Here is an 18,147-nt window from a genome sequence, read left to right on the forward strand (position 1 = left end):
CACAGAAATGAGTTATGCATCTAGGGAGTTGGAGTAACTCCTTCTAGACAAAAGGGTGACATTGCAATTGGCACTATTACATACAGTGAGTCTTTTCTTTAGAAACTCAAACACGTTTAACAAATCAGAGTTTGGATATCCTGAAAGGGTACTGGGTACTCCACTAATTTCAATGAGAAGCCAGGGTCTAGCAAAGGGCATGGCAAATCGGTGTTAAACAAACGTTTATTTCATGAGTCAATGAAAATGGCCACAGCAAAAATTGAAAACAAAGGCAATTATACTAAACAAAGTTTATTGATTAACTCATAAACATGACAGTTAAAAATAAAAACACGTATAAACCATATGATTGACTTCAGTTAATAAAACGAGGCTCTCCCTGGGTGAGATCTCCGGCTAACCAGCACAGCTCTTACAGCGTTGAAGGCCGTTCTCGTTGCAAGCAGTGCACTTCAAAGCTTTGAAAGAGTCTGTAAAGCAGTTTCGAAACACTGACATCTTGCTCCCATGGCACACGGAGCACGGAAGAAAGCCAAAGCCTCCACAGGAGGGACACTCCTGTGGATGCTGCACTCTCTGTAGAGGGCGGCAGGGGGACAAGAGAGGACAGAAAAGGCGTTAGCATGAACAACTCAACCAGCCTTCCTGTCTGCCTGCATTGTGGATGGTCGTAAAACAATGCTGGCTGTGGACTTGAAATCACCTACCATGTATGCAGAGACCCAGGGGGAAAGCTAGCTGAAGTTTTCTTTAATACCCTGTTGATGGCCATCAATAGCATAACCTTGTTTTGTGAAGACTGGTACATTTTAGGTTAAAGGGTCCAGATCTCAGGAGATCTATCATATGAAAACACATATTTACAAACCAAACAATTCAGGAAATGGTTATTTTCATTAGAGGGAAGTACTGTAACTTTCCCTTGAGTACCTCCTAACGGTTTAATATCTTTGTTCATAGAACAGTATCACTAATAGTGAGTCTGGAAAATCAAAACACTAAAAGCTGAGTGTGAAAGAGCCACTATCAACTGAAGATTTATCGTTACATTGCACATTTGAATAATGCTTTGTTTTTTTAAAAGCACTTTCAAATGCATTATTGTATAGAATCGTCCCTCATCCCATCCTTTACACATACAGACACCTTCGACTGTAAAGCAGATATTCAGGTATCTTTATCCTTATTTTATATTTAAGGAAATAGGCATAGAAATCTTAAGGTATTTATCCAAGTCCATAAAACGCCCCACAATGGCTATCTGCCTTTCTACCTCAAGTAAAGATAAAATACTCTCCTACTAAAATGAAAGTAACCGTGCATTGTATCGAGGATAATATTTTGAAAATTATTCACACACATTTCTATTTCCTTCTTTGAGCACATATCCTTTGCCAGAGTTCACTAGTGGTATCCATCAGCGGTGGGGAGATTAGGAGCCATTACAGAATGAAGACGAGGTGAAAGTGAATTAATTATCAAGCTTCTGACTTGCAAAATAGGAGTTTGCAGCAATATTTGAAAGCTTGGCTTTGTGAAGAGAATAATTGCTAAAATAAAACTGGGAAATGTGAATCAATACACACACACACACACACACACACACACACACACACACAGGCAGAAACACACTCAAACGTGGTTTATATACACAGACATATGGCTGTTCTCTGGAGATTCACAACTGCACGTACTCAAGTCTCCAAAGCAGCCAAATGAAAAGGAACCTGATTAACTGGGTTTAACCCACCGTTTCCCCAGCACTTACAGCTATGATAACTCTTCCCAGGAAACAACCATAATTCTCTCACAATTAGTACTTTATGGAATGTGCTTCGGGAAATAAACATTAAGGACATGATTGCTTCAAAATTTATGTCCCCACTTTTCAGATATGCACTTTTTGTGTATAGCAAAGTTCACCTGCCAATATAGTTTGACTTAGCTATTATGTCAAGATGGCAAAATCCACATAATACCTCATTTTTAGCGGCACAGAATTACTTGATGGAAAGTAGTGGTTGGCAAACCGGATGACACAAAGAGGGAACTTTATCAAGACTACAGATTCAAAACTCTTCCAGAAAGTTAGATTGAGTGTGTGTAGCAATTAGTTACTTTGTAGGCGGGTTTTTGTCATTTCTCTGTGCAAGTATTGACCAAAACATGGTATAGTGAATTTACAATTTTACATAATATTAAAATGTTTTTAGAAAATAAATTGAATAAAACCAAACCCAGTGATGGAACAAGAGGGTAGTTTAAAAGCAAATTATAAGGGAAAAAAATGTAATAAAAGCAAATTATAATATAATTAGTAAATAATGGTGTTCTTATCAAATTTTAAAACTATGATAAAATAGATAGATTCTTGACATTCACGAGAGCTGTGCCAGAAGTGTATATTAAAAATACATAATGACTTGTGGGTCACCTGGGTGGTTCAGTCAGTTAAGCATCCAACTCTTGATTTCAGCTCAGGTCATACCCTCATGGTTGTGAGATCAAGCCCCGTGTCAGGCTCTGTGCTGGGGGTAAAGCCTGCTTAAGATTCTCTCTCTCCTTCTCTCTCTGCCCCTCCCTCCCATTTATGTACACAGGTACTCTTTCTCTTTCTCAAAAAAATTATACACACACACACGCGCGCGCGTGCGCACACACACACACATACAATGACCTACTGATCAGAACAGATATTGGGCTGGCCTAGGTCCTGGAGAAAGGACCTTTAGGGCCCCTGACTCGGGGACTTCACCCATTAGTGCTAGATTATAACTAGATCTGGGTTTCAAGTAGAATAGTATCATCAAATTTTGCAATTAAAAATACAAGATGCCTGGTTAATTTGAATTTCAGAGAGACTACAAATAAATTTTCGTATAGGTATGTCCCCAACATTGCATGAGACATACAAAAACTAAAAATTATTTCTCATTTATCTGAGAATTATATGTAAGTGGGCAGTCCATATTTAGTATGGCATCCCTCATAGAGAAGTTGCTGACAGGGAAGGTATGAAATGCTCAGTTGTCTTGGGAAAGCAGCTGATGTCTTGGAACACAGGATTGGAAAGATTATGAAGGCATTTCCATTCTCAGTAAAAATTAGCTGCTTCAGCCATAAACTGAGGAGAGGAAAAGAATGGCATACATATTATATAGCGTCTATACCCAACTCTCACACGTGCCTGATTTCACAAACGAAGAAACAAAAACTCTTAATGACTATAAGAAATGTTTAGGTCACAGGGGAATTAGAAAATTGGAACTTGAAGAACTTTCTTCAAGAGCAAATCCCTTTGGGTGAGTACCTAGCAGTGCAATTGCGGGATCATAGGGTAGTTCTATTTTTAAGTTTTTGAGGAACCTCCATACTGTTTTCCAAAGTGGCTGCACCAGTTTGCATTCCCACCTACTAGATATTTACCCAAAGAAAAGAAAAATACTAATTCAAAGGGATACAGGCACCCCAGTGTTTATAGCAGCATTATCTACAATAACCAAACTATAGAAACAGCCCAAGTGTCCCTCAACTGATGAATGGATAAAGATGTGGTAAATATACAAACAGTGGACTATTACTCAGCCATCAAAAAGAATGAAATCTTGTCATTTGCAATGACATGGATGGAGCTAGAGGGTATTAGGCTAAGCAAAATAGGTCAGTCAGAGAAAGAAAAATGCCACATGATTTCACTCTTATGTGGAATTTAAGAAATAAAACAATTGAGCAAAGGGGAAAAAAAGAAGAGGGAGGCAAACCAAGAAACAGACTCTTAATAGTAGAGAACAAACTGATGGTTACTAGAGGGGAGGTGGGTGGGGGGAAGGCTTAAACAGGTGATGGGGATTAAGGAGAGCACTCCTTGTGAGGAGCACCGGCTGTTGTTACGAAGTGTTGAATCACTATATTGTACACATGAAACTTACACTACACTGTATGCTAAATGGAATTCAAATAAAAACTTTTAACAAAAGAGAAAATCTCATGGGCTTTCCTCTTTAGTAGTAGTTTTTCACCTTTATTTACATCCATAATAGTCTCAGTCAGATAACATTACATGGGATCCTCAAACATAAAAGAGTTGAATGATAAATGCTGTGACCGAGGCAGAAGTGGGGGTGGCTCTGAGTGGGTCTTGAGCTCTCACTGCTCCATTAGCCTCCAGGTATCTCATTCCTGATACACCATCCACTACAATCTACTCCATTTGTTCCTCTAATAAAAATAAATAATTCAGTCATCCCTAGCTATCTCCTTCAGAGAGCACTTTTGTTATAATGTTATAGTTTTGTTAGTCTGTGGTTCCAATTTAAAGAGTTCCAACAATGAGAAAAAACTGGCTTGTATTAAATGTATCAGATGCAGGTAAGTAGATGGTTGTGCCCCCAGTACAGGTGTTAAAGGGGCTAGAAAATTGCCCCAAACATGGACAATGTTCTAGGAAGGAGGAAGGAGGAACTGAGGTTAACGACAGTCATTATTAAAAGCAACAAAACAGACTTCCACTTTCAATGAAGAAGCCCACTGCAGAAACACTGAATTTCAAGCAACTAGCTCTTTAGTGCCCAGTTGCCCAGCAAAGGGAGAAACCATGCAGCCCTGGGTGAGAACAGCACACAGAGCACTGAGTTCACAGAATGGCCCTCCTTTGAATAGTGGTTTGGGTGGAAGCACGTCCCTTTCGGGTGGAATTCAAGAAAAAAAAAAAAGGAGTGAGAAATCATCCTCTCTTTTTACCTCTTTCTGTTCTCATACACTTGGCGAGAGACTTTAAAAAAAGACTCAGAGGGTGAGACACTTTCATTTATTCATTCATTCCACAAATATTGAGTGTCTACTTGCCAGGCACTGTGGAAGGCACTGGGGATAAAGCAGTGAGGCCAGACACATCCCTGTTCACTTCATAGTAGCCCTCAGCCCTACCCTTAGCTTTGAATGGGTCCACGCCATACTGTGGTCATCGGAATTAAAGCACACAAGAACTCCGGAGTCTCTCACAAAGGATCGACAGGATGAGGATGAAAGGGTAGAGCTCATGAATGATTGTCAAATGGATTTCCTTTGTAGCACAAACTCAAATTCAGAAATACAAAGAGATTTTCCTATTATCTAAGATAGAAGGAGGATGCTAATATCAAGGGCTTTCACTATCTTCCTGGAGATTAGGAAATGGATGCACTTATTATTTTTAACCTCAGATTTACCTATTCCTGTTCTAGTAGAACTTGAAAGTCTCTTAAGTATTCCACTAAAGAGGAAGTAATTCACCTGATTTTCTGGAACCATAAATCTCGTCATCCAGATTGTCTATGAAGCAAATTTATCCACATAACAAATTGTCAAAGAGGGCACACTTTGCATATAATCATCTCTGGATGATTTACCTCTGTCTATGTATTTTGTTTTAAACTACATTCAACAATTTAATTCAGAAAATGCTTGTTAAGTGCCTACTAAACACCTCTGTCTGATCAAGCTGCTGATAAACACAATCTATCCTGATGATCAGAGTTTCCAGCATCCGTAATTTGCAGCCTTGAGAAAGAAGCCCCTGAACTAACTGTCGACACAGAGGAAAGTTGTGGCTTATAATCTTAAATTCATTAGCCTAAATATAGGAGTCTGATTTTTGAACCCAGTGTGCTGGACTGCCATAAGCCTACTTAAAAAGATGTTCAGATTTCAGAGAGAGGCAGACAGAGTACATGGCCTGATTTCCCAGGTGAGTCAGTGGTCTCTGATGCTTCTATGAATATGCCGTGGCCACCGCCCCACCCTCCGCACTGGGAGGGTCGCCATCCAGAACTGTGCTTCTCCAGGGAGGGTTAAGACAGTGTCTGGTAGCACCAACGTCCTGCAAAAATAGCCTGTGCCATTCCAGCATCCTCCGTGTGTAGCTGAAACTCTTGTGCTCTTCGCGAGCAATAAATAAGTAATCACCAGCCCTCAGGGGAGAGTCAGATTTTACAAGAAAAAAAGGACACGAAATGGGCATATGTTGGCAATCTCATTAGAAATGACAAGAATGTTTGTTCATAACTTTAAAAAAAAATAGCAAGGCAAGAGCTTACTTGGAGCTTCTCTACCATCTGCAATCTTTAATTCAGTATCTGCCATAACCAGGTGTTTGCTAATACATCTCAAGGCTCCCCGGGCTTCCTCTGTGTGAACACCAGCAGGATCAGCTATCCATCATGGTTATTGTTTTAGGGGAATCGTAGACACTTCTTTGCTTCTAATCTCCAGCTTGTTTATTAATATAAATAAACAAATAAATAAATAAATATAAATATTACTAAAATGGTGTTTTCATTTCATCCTTTCACTCAAGCATTATCCTACATAAAATAATTATTTTTCTCTTCCTTTTCATCAGCTCACTGCTTTGCCTTTTCAAAAAAGGAACCTTGGATGAAAGAGGATTCATTCATCTTTTCACTTAACAAATATTTATTGTCTGTTATTTGCCAATCCCTGTTCTAGGCACTAAAGGTACAGAATAGAACAAAAGAGACAAGGATCTTGTGTCCACATGGAGCTCACACTATATTAGCTCACACTATATATTAGGAGCTCACACTATATACCCTGCAAATTCTGTCTCAGGAACAGAATCCTCCCAGGTGCACCTAGCCCCACTGAACCCAAGTAGCCACACTAGCTATTGTTATATTTCACTTGCTTCTGCTGGCTTTAGCCATAGCCTCATGTTTGAATCCACTGACAATTTTCATCAATGAATCAGGCCCACTTGACTTCCCAGAGCAATATTCACTTGGGGTGGATGTATGCTAAGATGCTTTGACTTGGAAATTTGAAATTATTTGTTGACTCCATTTCCGATGGCCCAACCATAACTGCTACCTCTCTTTCTTCACTATCATTTGGAATAACTGTTAAAAACTGGGACCTGAATTATGAGGACCAGGATAGTCATCATCTACCATGTAGTACGAACTAACAGCAAACTAGAATTTGGCAAGATCTGTCTGGTTTCTCTCTAAAGTTACCACCAATTTACCCATCTTTCAGGATGGCCTCCCCTCTAGTTTCAGAGTCCAGTGTTAAAGCCTAGTCTGTTCCCTGGACCTCATACTCTGTCTGCCTCACAGCGAACTTCTCACTTGAGCTTTGGGTCCTACCACATATGGTCAGATTTCCCAGACAACTACATGCCACTTAATTTGAGAGTCATGGAAGCATAAATTCATGCTTAAGACCATGGGTTTTTAAGTCAAGGTGATTATAATCATGAATCAAACACTGTCTGTAAGGTCTTCAGAAAGTGATTTAATCTCTGTGCCTCCATTTCCTGGTTAGTAAAAAGAGGATAATAATAGAAACTGACCTGCAGAGTTGTGACGTTTCAATGACTTAATACATACAAAACATCAAGAATGTTACTTGCTACATAGTAAAGACTCCAATGTTTCCAACCTCATGAATATTTAACTCCTACTCCACTGCCAAAAGTAAACTTGAAGAATGGGATGGGTTTAGACTGGAATTTTGCATCCCTTATCCACTTTTCCTGGCTCTTCCAACTGCCTCTCTTGAGGGTCAATATCTTTACCTAGGCTAGTGTGCCTTAAGCCCTAGCTCCTCTCACAGGCAAATTAGGGCTTTCTTTGGATGGCTACAATTTCTCTACCAGTTTTGTTACATGGGAAAAGCAGCCCAACAGAGTTATAACACCTTACAGCTCCTACAACAGCAGAAGTCAGTACCATACAATTCTTTTCAACATCATGAATAGTCTTAAATGTCTGCACCTTATTTATGCCATCTGTAGAATGGAGACAGATTTGATGAAGAGAACAAAATCTTCTTTCCAAAATTCTTTGAGCTGAGAGACAGAGGTTATGTTATATAGCGTGATGGTGTTCACCAACTTGCAGAATTAAGGGATTGTAGACTCAAAGAATAAAAGTCCATGAAGAGCTAAGCCGATCATCAATCTTTAAAAAGAGTAATGAGAGAGATTTACCCTATATGACTCTAGAAGATGCTGTTAAGCCACAGAAATAAAAACAGGATGATATTGCTAGAATAAGACTGGCAAAGGAACTCAGTAGAGAGTCAAACCAAGACCCAAGTACACATGGGGATTTATTATAATATAAAATTGGCACAACAGAGCAATAAAAAAAAAATAGTAGATTATTTAGTAGCTGGTTTGGGGAAGCTATCTCATCATAAATAAGAAAATGCAAGTGCATTCTGTATGAAGTAAAGACCTAGGTATGAAAAATTATAAAGTTAATAGAAGGGAATGCAGGATAATATCTATGTAACGTTAAGATAAAAGACTACTTCGTTATGAGGAAGCATGATCAATTTGATTATATCAGAGGATTTCTGTTGGGTGACGGACATCATGAAAGAAACTGAAAAAAGGAAAGGAAACATTGACAATGACTAAAACAAAGAAAAAATATATTTATAATGTAGAAGATTCTTCCAAAACTCAACCAAGAAGAAAAAAAAGACAATTCCAAGACTTTCACAGGGAAGGTATAAGAATACACAGTTTACACAAGAAATTTAAAATGTTTTTAATGTTTATATTTGAGAAAGAGAAAGAGAGAGAGAGAGTGCAAGGTGGGGGAGGGGCAGAGAGAGGGAGACAGAATCTGAAGCAGGCTCCAGGCTCTGAGCTGTCAATATGGACCCCAACATGGGGCTGGAACTCATGAATTGAGAGATCATGACCTGAGCTGAAGTCAGACGCTTAACTGACTGAACCACCCAGGTGCCCCAAGAAATTTAAAATTTAACAAGCATACAATGGGACACTCAAACTCAGTGGTAATCAGAAAAATGTAAATTAAAACAATAAGGCAATATATCTTCACACCTACTACCCTAGCAAAAACTAGAAAACAGTAAATTAGAGAACAATGTAAAATATTGTCAAGAATCGTGGGGAGGAAGAATGTGGGAACACCTAAAAACGTCTTTCCCTACAACAGGGAGTATTTGAAAGGTGCAACCAGTCCAGAGAGCCATCTACTTGGAAAATTAAGCGTATGCTTAAGCAATTTCTACTCCCACAGAAATCCATAAGGAACATGTTCAAGGTTGTTCCTGGAAGCAGTGTTTGAGGAGGGTACTGAATGACATCTGGGTATCCATCAATGGAAAAGCAGGTAGATAAAAAATAGTGGGTAGGCACCACAGAGCTGCACTGTCCAAAACAGGAGCCACTAGCATTTGGCTATTTAAATTTAATTTTAAATCAAATAAAATTAAATAAAATTAAAATTTCAGTTTCTCAGTCACACTAGCCATATTACTTGCTATAACAGTGACTATAAAGTGCTCAATAGCCACATATAGCCCATGGTTACCACTTTGGACAATACAGATATGTTTCCATCATGGAGTAGTTAGAAGAAATGTATTAAATGTTCACATAGCAACATACATGGCCCTTAAAAACAAAACATAGTGCCTAGTGAAGACAATTTGCAACAAAATAAAAAATATTTTATTTGTGTAAAATATTACACAACAAAAATGCAATGCTATATTACATAACAGCATGACAAAAATGTACGCAGAAAACAATAATACATATTAACCAAGTTAAATCATTTAAATAAAAGATATGCATTAACCTAAACTCATGGTTTCAGGGGGTTGGAGTCGAGTATAGGGACAAAAAGAAAGAAATAAGTCCATCCACACAGATTTTCAAGCTGAGAGGAGTTGCTGACTATATAGTCCATGCCCTCACTGTGTTTGTCTTTCTGGAAGAAATCACAATGGGGGGGTGCTTGGGTGGCTCAGTCGGTTGAGCGTCAGACTTTGGCTCAGGTCATGATCTCACGGTTCGTGAGTTCGAGCCCCACATCGGGCTCTGTGCTGACAGCTCGGAGCCTGGAGCCTGCTTCAGATTCTGTGTCTCCCTCTCTCTTCTCCGCTCATGCTCTATCTCTCAAAAATGAATAAACGTTAAAAAAAAAAAAAAAAAAAAGAGAAATCACAATAGGAATGAAACATGATTCCTAAAACCAAGGAGCCCTTGGTTCGTTTGGGACACCCATCAAATACCCAAGGAAAGGTGATACACAAGTCAAAGGATTGTGGTAAGCACCCAACAGAAAGAGGGTTATAAAAATTCCAAGGTGCAAGAGACCAGGAATGATCTGGGGAAGAAAGGATACTGTAAGATGGGCCTTGAAGATGGTGTAAGTAAATGAGGACCTGGAATAAGAGCATTCTAGGCAGACAAATCAGCTTGCACAAAGGAATGGTAGGAAGAAGCCACAGAGAGTTGTCTCTTGCAAATAAAGAACAAAAAGTGGTAGAGAATCAGAGGTGAGGTCAGTGGAGGAGACTAGACCAAGAAGAGCTGGCAGGGCTTATACATACTGGGGGCCCATATTGCCTAATTCACCTGGGAATGTCCTGGTTCATGTGTGCTGTCCCAGAGAAATCATTAACACACCCTCTTTACTCTCAAAGTGTCCCAGTTTGGGCCAGAAAAGATATGACTTTCCTACCTATGGAGAGAAACAGGCTGATAATATAGTTTAGCAGAGGACTCTCTGGTTCCATATTGATTTGATACATTACATATTTGATCATGCATTTCTCTGATGCTACGATTGTAAGTATTGGAACAAAGTTAAAGTGTGCACTTTAGGAGAAATAATTTTTCTGAAATCTTTAGAAATGATAAGCTGGTCCGTGGGAAAGATAATTTAAATGAAAAATTGTAAACGTGCTTCAAGACAATTGCCTGATTCTGAAACACCTCATCAACAGCTCTATTACAGAGAATTAGGCTCTAATAAAGCTGACTGGGATTCTCACCTAATACTATGAGGTGGGGAGAAGCTAACACTAAAGTCACTCTAGCTGGAGCAAACCTAATGGCAGGTGATACCAAATGAAAACTGCCACACGTATCCCATTACATATTTGTAAGAACATGGGGAGAAAAATTCAATTAGGAAAACTCAATTACAATCAGAATGTGTTTTAACATTTTGATTACTAAAAATAAGTTGCTAAAAGCACAATTACCTCAATTTTGGTTAAGAGGTCTTGCAGTTCTCCTGATTCATTCATTGACAAAATTTTCTCAGCACCCTATTAACAAGAAAGGGTGGGGTGGGGGAAGAAAATCCATTTTGTTAGTATTGGAGAAAACAAAGTTCTAGCCAGGAGAGCTTAACCCACAAGATATTGAACACCATTCTTCCCTTGTAAGTAAACTTACAACCAGGAGGCCAAAGAAGGGAGGAAATTTCTTTTTTCCTCCATATATTCTCCCATTTAGTAAGGCTTAGTGGGAGCAAGAGGACGACTGCCAGCAGAAGGTGAGAGCTGGGAATCCCACAAATGTCAGATTATGTCCAGATATGTAAGGTTCCAGCACACCCTTCAGAGTTGTTCAGAGAGCCTGAAGGCAGCTCTGCCATCTGGGAAAGGAAACCATTGAGCAAACTCCCAGCCTGGGCTGTCTCCACCCTATTCCCAGTGGTGTTGACATGACCCTTCCTTCACGTGTAGAGATAGCGGCAGCTAATAATACTAATAAAATTAATAACCACTGACACTAATTAAGCACACATTATGAGCTGGGCACCCAACATCATCTAATTGGAAGTTGTAGGCTCTATTAATAGCACAAAGTGAGCCTCAGTGAGATTAAATAACAATGCCAAGGCCACCCCGAAAGGAAGCAGAATGGGAATCTGAACACAAGCAGGGAACTCACTCCAGAGCCATTGTTTTTAACTTCTAAAACTTTACTATGAAAATGAGAATGGGGGCAATGTATGCACTTTCCAAACAAATCATAGTGTTTCTTCTAACTGCCTGATTTTCCTTCCCTTTCCAGCCTCTTCTTACATTCTCCTGCTCGATTTTCCTTTCCTCGATAAGGAAGGAAATTATTTCTGATCAAAGGCAGAGACCATGTGTGCCTTGTTCACAACATCTCCCTGGCATGGAATAACAGTTGTTGGCACAGAATAGGTGTTGAATCAGTTTTTGATTGATCAACAAAATGGGGAGAAATAGCACCACACAATAAATACTTCTTGAGTTCCTATTTGTGCTGGGCAGGATGGAAAACAAAAACTCACTTAAGATATTTAAAACGTCCTTGTTCATAAGGAGGTCACTATAGACTTTTATGTAAACATGCAACAAAGTAAACCACAATGCAGAATGGGAAATAGGTGTTGGAACCAGGCTCTGGGGCCACAGCAGTCTCTGGCCAGAGAGGGGCTCAGCCATTTGCTCCAGGAAAGATTCCTAGTCTTGGACCTAAAGCTACTTTCTTGAATGGGAAAGTCATTTAGCCTGACTTTACATCATTGAGTGGAAAAAACAGCAGCCCAGCTAATCTGTTCTAGGATGTAATCGACTCCAGCCTGTGGAGTATTCTTGGCAAGAGACTCTAGAGCTAAGGGGCAAAGGGATAAACAGGTTTATACAAGCTATCATCAACATGCCAATCCGGTGAAAATGAAAGCTGGTCAGTTTCCAAGGTCTGTGGGAGGATACCCATCGCTCACTGGGTCCTGAGTGTTAGCGGGCCAGGCTTTACTACAGAACAGATTACCTCATCCACCACCTTTGTTCATGGCTCAATGGAGTGTGTGACGTCCCTGGCAGGCTTCCAAATAGGGGCTAGCTGTCCCATCTGTCTGGACTACTTGAAAGACCCAGTGTGGGCATAACTTCTGTCTCTCTTGAGTCAGTCTGTCCTGGAAGGATCTAAATGATACTTTACCCTGTCCATTTTGCCATTATTGTTCTCCAGGAAGGAAATTCATAAGCAATCCCCAGCTGGGCAATTTGATGGAAATCGCTAAGCTACTATAAATAAGAAGAAGCCAGAGGAAGAAGAAGGAAGAGAAGCTCGTATCTGAAAAAGCATAATTAAGTGTGGCCTTCTTCTGTCAGAAGGACTGGAAAGTTTTGTCCACAGTGTAGTTTCTCCACTGATCACTGGAATCACTGCATTTGACCCGGAGAGAAGGCTGTTCCCCATCACAGGAAAAGATTGGAGAATTGCACTGAACCATGGAAGGAGAGAGTGGAACAAGTAGAAAAGGGGATAACTATGCAAACCAGAAAATCATTGGAACTGAAGAAGAAATAAAGTCTGAGTTCGAGCAACTTATGTGGTTTCTCAAAAATGAGCAAGAGACTGTTCTTTGGCAATGACAAGATGAGGAAATGGATATTTTAATGAAACGAAATGAAAACCTAACATTTTAAAAGCATCTTTCCACATTAAAACATCTATTAAAGGAGATAGAGGGAAGATATACAAGGTGAAAACTGGAATTACTGACAGATGTTAAAACTATCTACCATAGATATAAAACCTTAAAGTCCCCTGAACCTTTTTCATGACAATTAAAGGAATACGGCAAGAAGGAGAAGGAGGTGGAGGAGGAGGAGGAGAAGGAGAAGAAGAAGAAGAAGAAGAAGAAGAAGAAGAAGAAGAAGAAGAAGGGGAGGAGGAGGAAGAAGAAGAAAAATAAGGAGGGGACAGGGAGGGGAGAGGGAGGGGGGAGGAAGAAAAGAAGTGTCAAATGGGTGATGCAGAAAAGGGCAACTAGGACATCATAACATGGGGGAAACGGATCTGCTTATTGATGGCAGAGAAGGCTTTCTGAGCTTGGCAGAATTTGATCTGGACCTTGAAGCTTAGGGGAGGTTTCTAAGATGAGGTAGGCAATTTTTGTAGTGATGTATAGGAACCTTTAGTTCTGGGTTTTATTTTACTTCAGTTTATCTCATAAAATTCATGTCATCTTAATCACCATCAGAAATGTCAACCTCATATATTAAAAAGCACTAGGAATTAACACACAGGGCTACAGAGGATATACGTAACTGTACAAGGCAGGTTATATTCTTTAGTTTGTGGGTGGTTTGGCCAGGAGGACAGAAGAGACATACCTAAAGCAAGAACCAAAGTGATTGAAGCACCAAACAAAACATTAAACTCTAAAATGTAGGAATAACTGGTAATATTTTACTTTTGCTACATTCTATTTCTTTTAAGAGTCAGCCACGCTAAAATGGGAAAAGCCCCTGGGGACTCTGGTCCACCAACTAAAGCAGCAAGGGAATAGATCATTTTTCTACAATGAAAGAAAATGCACCACATGACCCCAAGCAAAACGAATGCACCAGAGAAGCTATCAGGCATCTGCTTTCCAGCTCTTTTCTTCTCTCAGCTGTCAGCGATCCTTAGCCAGTTGTTTAGAATCTGATGCAGAGACCAGGAAAGGCCTTTCTCATTACCCATCAACACATGAAATTTGCCCTGCCTCAGCCAAATAATTCCAGCACCATCAACACGACAAGAGTAGATTCTACGTTTCAATAGAAACACAGGCTTTGCTCACATTAAGCAACGTACCCAAACTCTGTTCAAGACACACCTGGGGTCTGGTGCACAGGTGGCATACCAAGTGCCAAAGGTGGAGAAAATTCTCTGGAACAGAGACCTGAGAGCTGAGTACTTGCTCCCTCTCTCAACTGCTGCTACTCAATATAGCATCCACCCACAACTCCACCTGGCCCGCCCCCAGATCATTTCCTTGGAAGGAGCCCTCTGTTCTTTTGCCAAGTACTGAACAGAAACAATAGTCAAAATCCCCTGCTTCCCCACTGGGTTCCAAGTCCCCAACCTCCACCTGACCTGTCCTTGCTGAACTGAAGTGCAAGATTTTACAGGGCAGGACAAGGAAATCTCTGCCCTCTCTGCTCCTAAGCAGCAGCAGCAGCAGCTGAGGCAGGATAGGGATCTCAGCCTTGCTGGCAAGTGTCAGGGAAAATGAGGTTCCTCCCATCCTGAGGCTTGGATAGCGCTCAATCTGCCCTGTGCTGCTCTGCATTTACCCAGTCCAAAGCTCTCATTCCCTGCAGCTTTCCACCACAGACATTCTAATTATTACTTGGTCTATAAAGACACTTCTGTGCCCAAAGAAGAGAGCGTATTTTTTTTTTAATTTTTTTTTAATGTTTATTTACTTTTGAGTCAGAGAAAGTGTGAAGCGGCAGAGAGGCAGAGAGAGAAGGAGACAGAATCTGAAGCAGGCTCCAGGCTACCAGCTGTCAGCACAGAACCCGTTGTGGGGCTCGAACCCATGAACAGCGAACAGCGAGATCATGACCTGAGCGAAAATCAGACACTTACCCGACTGAGCCACCCAAGCACTCTGAGAGCGTATTTTTTTTTAAGTATTAACATTCTTAGGGGATAATCTTTTCCCGCTTGGTATTTGGTTAAGAGTATCACATATGAGTTTGTTAACTTCTACAATGTAAGTCTATTATTCAGTTCCATGCAAGTAGAAATTAATCTTTCTATTATTGGCATAGTTTGCCAAGACTTCCAGGATACCTATGGAAATATCTCTAATGCATTTATCAATTGATTCAGAATCTTTTTTTCTGAAAATTAATTTAATCCTGAAATTAATGATACTAGTAATATGCTTTTGGTGCTTTACAGACATTGGCTTTTTTAATCATCAGTGCAAGATAAGCATTATTATCTCTCTTTTTTTTTTAAAGAAGAAACTGAAGTTTGAAGAGAATAAGGAACATGCCCAGCACCTTTTAGTTAGTCAATAAAAAGCCTGTCCAGATCTTGAACTCGGGTCATATTGTCTCAAAACATACATTCTTTCCATTGTTCCATGCATGCTGCCTGCTCACTGATATAATTTATTAGTGAAAAAATGGTACAGATAGCTCCCAGTCTGAGTAACATGACAGTCTGTGTTGGGATTCACTGTTGACGTGGGTCCCAAAAAAGCCAAGTGAATGAAAGCCTTCACTGCAATGACTCCAAACAGGATGAATGTATCAGAGAAGCTAAGGAACATCTCTATTCTTTTTTTACTTCAGTGTCAGGTATTTTCAGTTATTTCAAATACATTGCATATTCCAGAAAAGGACTTAGTTCATTATAAACTCCAATATATGAAATTAATTCTATTCTCAAATTCTTTCCCCCTTAAAATTCTGAGCAGTGAGCTGTGACATGTGAACAAGTCACTTTACTTTATATGTAACAAGCTTCCCAGAGATCAGACAGTCTACATAATCTTTTGTCACATGAATCACCAAAAAAGAGACCCACACCTTCAGGCAACAAGAACAGGTTAAGAAAAGACATCAGCCCCCTGCTGATTAGGGCTGCTGGACACTCACCCACCATTTGTGATCCATGAATGTACAAAAGTGGCCACCATACTCATTTGTACTCATGTCCATTCATTTATTTCCACATTCAACACAATTTTGAGTCTCCATTATGGGTTAGGCATTGTGCTAAGTGTTTGAGATATAAACAATAAGCAAAAAAAAAAAAAAAAAAAAAAAAAACTCCCTGTTCCTGAGAGAATGTAAAATCTTTTGGAGTAGACAGATGTTAAACAAAAGGTCATACAAATAAATGTAAACTATAACCGTCATGAATACTACAAAAGAGTTGTTGGTACAAGATGTTGTGAAAGTGTATCTAATAAGGTGCGATTAACTTAATCAACAAGATGAGGGAAAACTCCATAAAGTAATGATTAAGTTGTTATTTTTATGATTGATAGTAGGTAACTGAGCACATAGATAGAATGAAGGAAGGAAATTAATTAGAGCAATAAGGTTACCAAATATCATATGTACATGATCCTTCGTGGTCACCATCTTATTTCATTCAAAATAAGAAAAACTATGTTCAATGAACCTGCCTATCAGATTCTGCATAGTGTTTTGGACTGGTGCCCTGGAGGAAACATAGGTAAGATACCAGGCCACATGATCCTTCGTGGTCACCATTTTATTTCATTCAAAATAAGAAAAACTATGTTCAATGAACCTGCCTATCAGATTCTGCATAGTGTTTTGGACTGGTGCCCTGGAGGAAACATAGGTAAGATACCAGGCCACAGGGTCAGTGACCTATTTTACCAATAAGATGAGGAAAAGTTTAGATTGGTATAAGCCAGCTTGGATTCACCACACTCTTCTAGATCTCTGTGAAGAGTTGTTAGGCCAAGGGTTTCCTTGACCATCATCAAAAAACGATATAAACAAATACAGACATTTAAGTATTTTTTCTCAAGAATTACTTAAAATCACACATACAGGCGTTAGCTGCTCCAGGCTGATATACCTCCACGCTAATACCCAGGCTCTAAGATTCCACGTAGGACACAAATGTTTGGAAACTATTGACCTGAAATTTTTGAGAGGTTCAGAAGAACTAAAAATAATGTTCTCATTAACCAAAACCAAACAGAATTTTTTTTAAATTTATTTTTATTTTTTTAATTTACCTGCAAGTTAGCATATAGTACAACGATTTCAGGAGTAGATTCCCTAATGCCCCTTACCCATTCAGCCCCTCCCCCTTCTTACAACCCCTCCAGTAACCCTCTGTTCTCCATATTTAAGAGTCTCTTCTGTTTTGTCCCCCTCCCTGTTTTTATATTATTTTTGCTTCCCTTCCCTTGTGTTCGTCTGTTCTGTGTCTTAAAGTTCTCATATGAGTGAAGTTATATATTTGTCTTTCTCTAATTTTGCTTAGCATAACACACTCTAGTTCCATCCACGTTGTTGCAAATGGCAAGATTTCGTTCTTTTGATTGCCAAGTAATACTCCATTATATATTTATACCACATCTTCTTTATCCACTCATCCATTGATGGACATTTGGGCTCTTTCCATGCTTTGGCTATTGTTGATAGTGCTGGTATAAACACTGGGGTGCATGTGCCCCTTCGAAACAGCACGCCTGTATCCCTTGGATAAATACCTAGTAGTACATTTGCTGGGTTGTAGGGTAGTTCTGTTTTTAATTTTTTCAGGAACCTCCATACTGTTTTCCAGAGTGGCTGCACCAGTTTGCATTCCCACCAGCAGTGCAAAAGAGATCCTCTTTCTCCGCATCCTCACCAACATTTGCTCTTGCCTGAGTTATTAATGTTAGCCATTCTGACAGGTGTGAGGTGGTATCTCATTGTGGTTCTGATTTGTATTTCCCTGATGATGAGTGATGTTGAGCATTTTTTCATGTGTTGGTTGGCCATCTGGATGTCTTCTTTGGAGAAGTGCCTATTCATGTCTTTTGCCCATTTCTTCACTGGATT

General features: G+C 39.7%; 2 protein-coding genes across 2 annotated transcripts in view; one reads left to right on the plus strand and one right to left on the minus strand.

The window, feature by feature from the left end:
- Nucleotides 1–340: 340 nt before the first annotated feature.
- The window catches only part of GRXCR1 (glutaredoxin and cysteine rich domain containing 1), a 126,805-nt gene continuing 108,998 nt past the window's right edge, over nucleotides 341–18,147 (minus strand). The window contains exons 3-4 of the mRNA XM_042936489.1: nucleotides 11,041–11,106; nucleotides 341–579 (exon numbers count right to left, since the gene is read on the minus strand). Coding sequence (XP_042792423.1) covers nucleotides 400–579; nucleotides 11,041–11,106 — 246 coding nt within the window. The 3' untranslated portion in view covers nucleotides 341–399. The remainder of the gene's footprint in view (nucleotides 580–11,040; nucleotides 11,107–18,147) is intronic.
- TRIM61 (tripartite motif containing 61) lies at nucleotides 12,618–13,132 on the plus strand. The gene is given in 3 exon segments (XM_042936488.1): nucleotides 12,618–12,694; nucleotides 12,696–12,947; nucleotides 12,949–13,132. Coding segments are annotated over 3 exon segments (513 nt in total).

Source organism: Panthera leo, chromosome B1 (assembly GCF_018350215.1).
Source record: "Panthera leo isolate Ple1 chromosome B1, P.leo_Ple1_pat1.1, whole genome shotgun sequence".
Lineage (NCBI taxonomy): Eukaryota > Metazoa > Chordata > Mammalia > Carnivora > Felidae > Panthera > Panthera leo.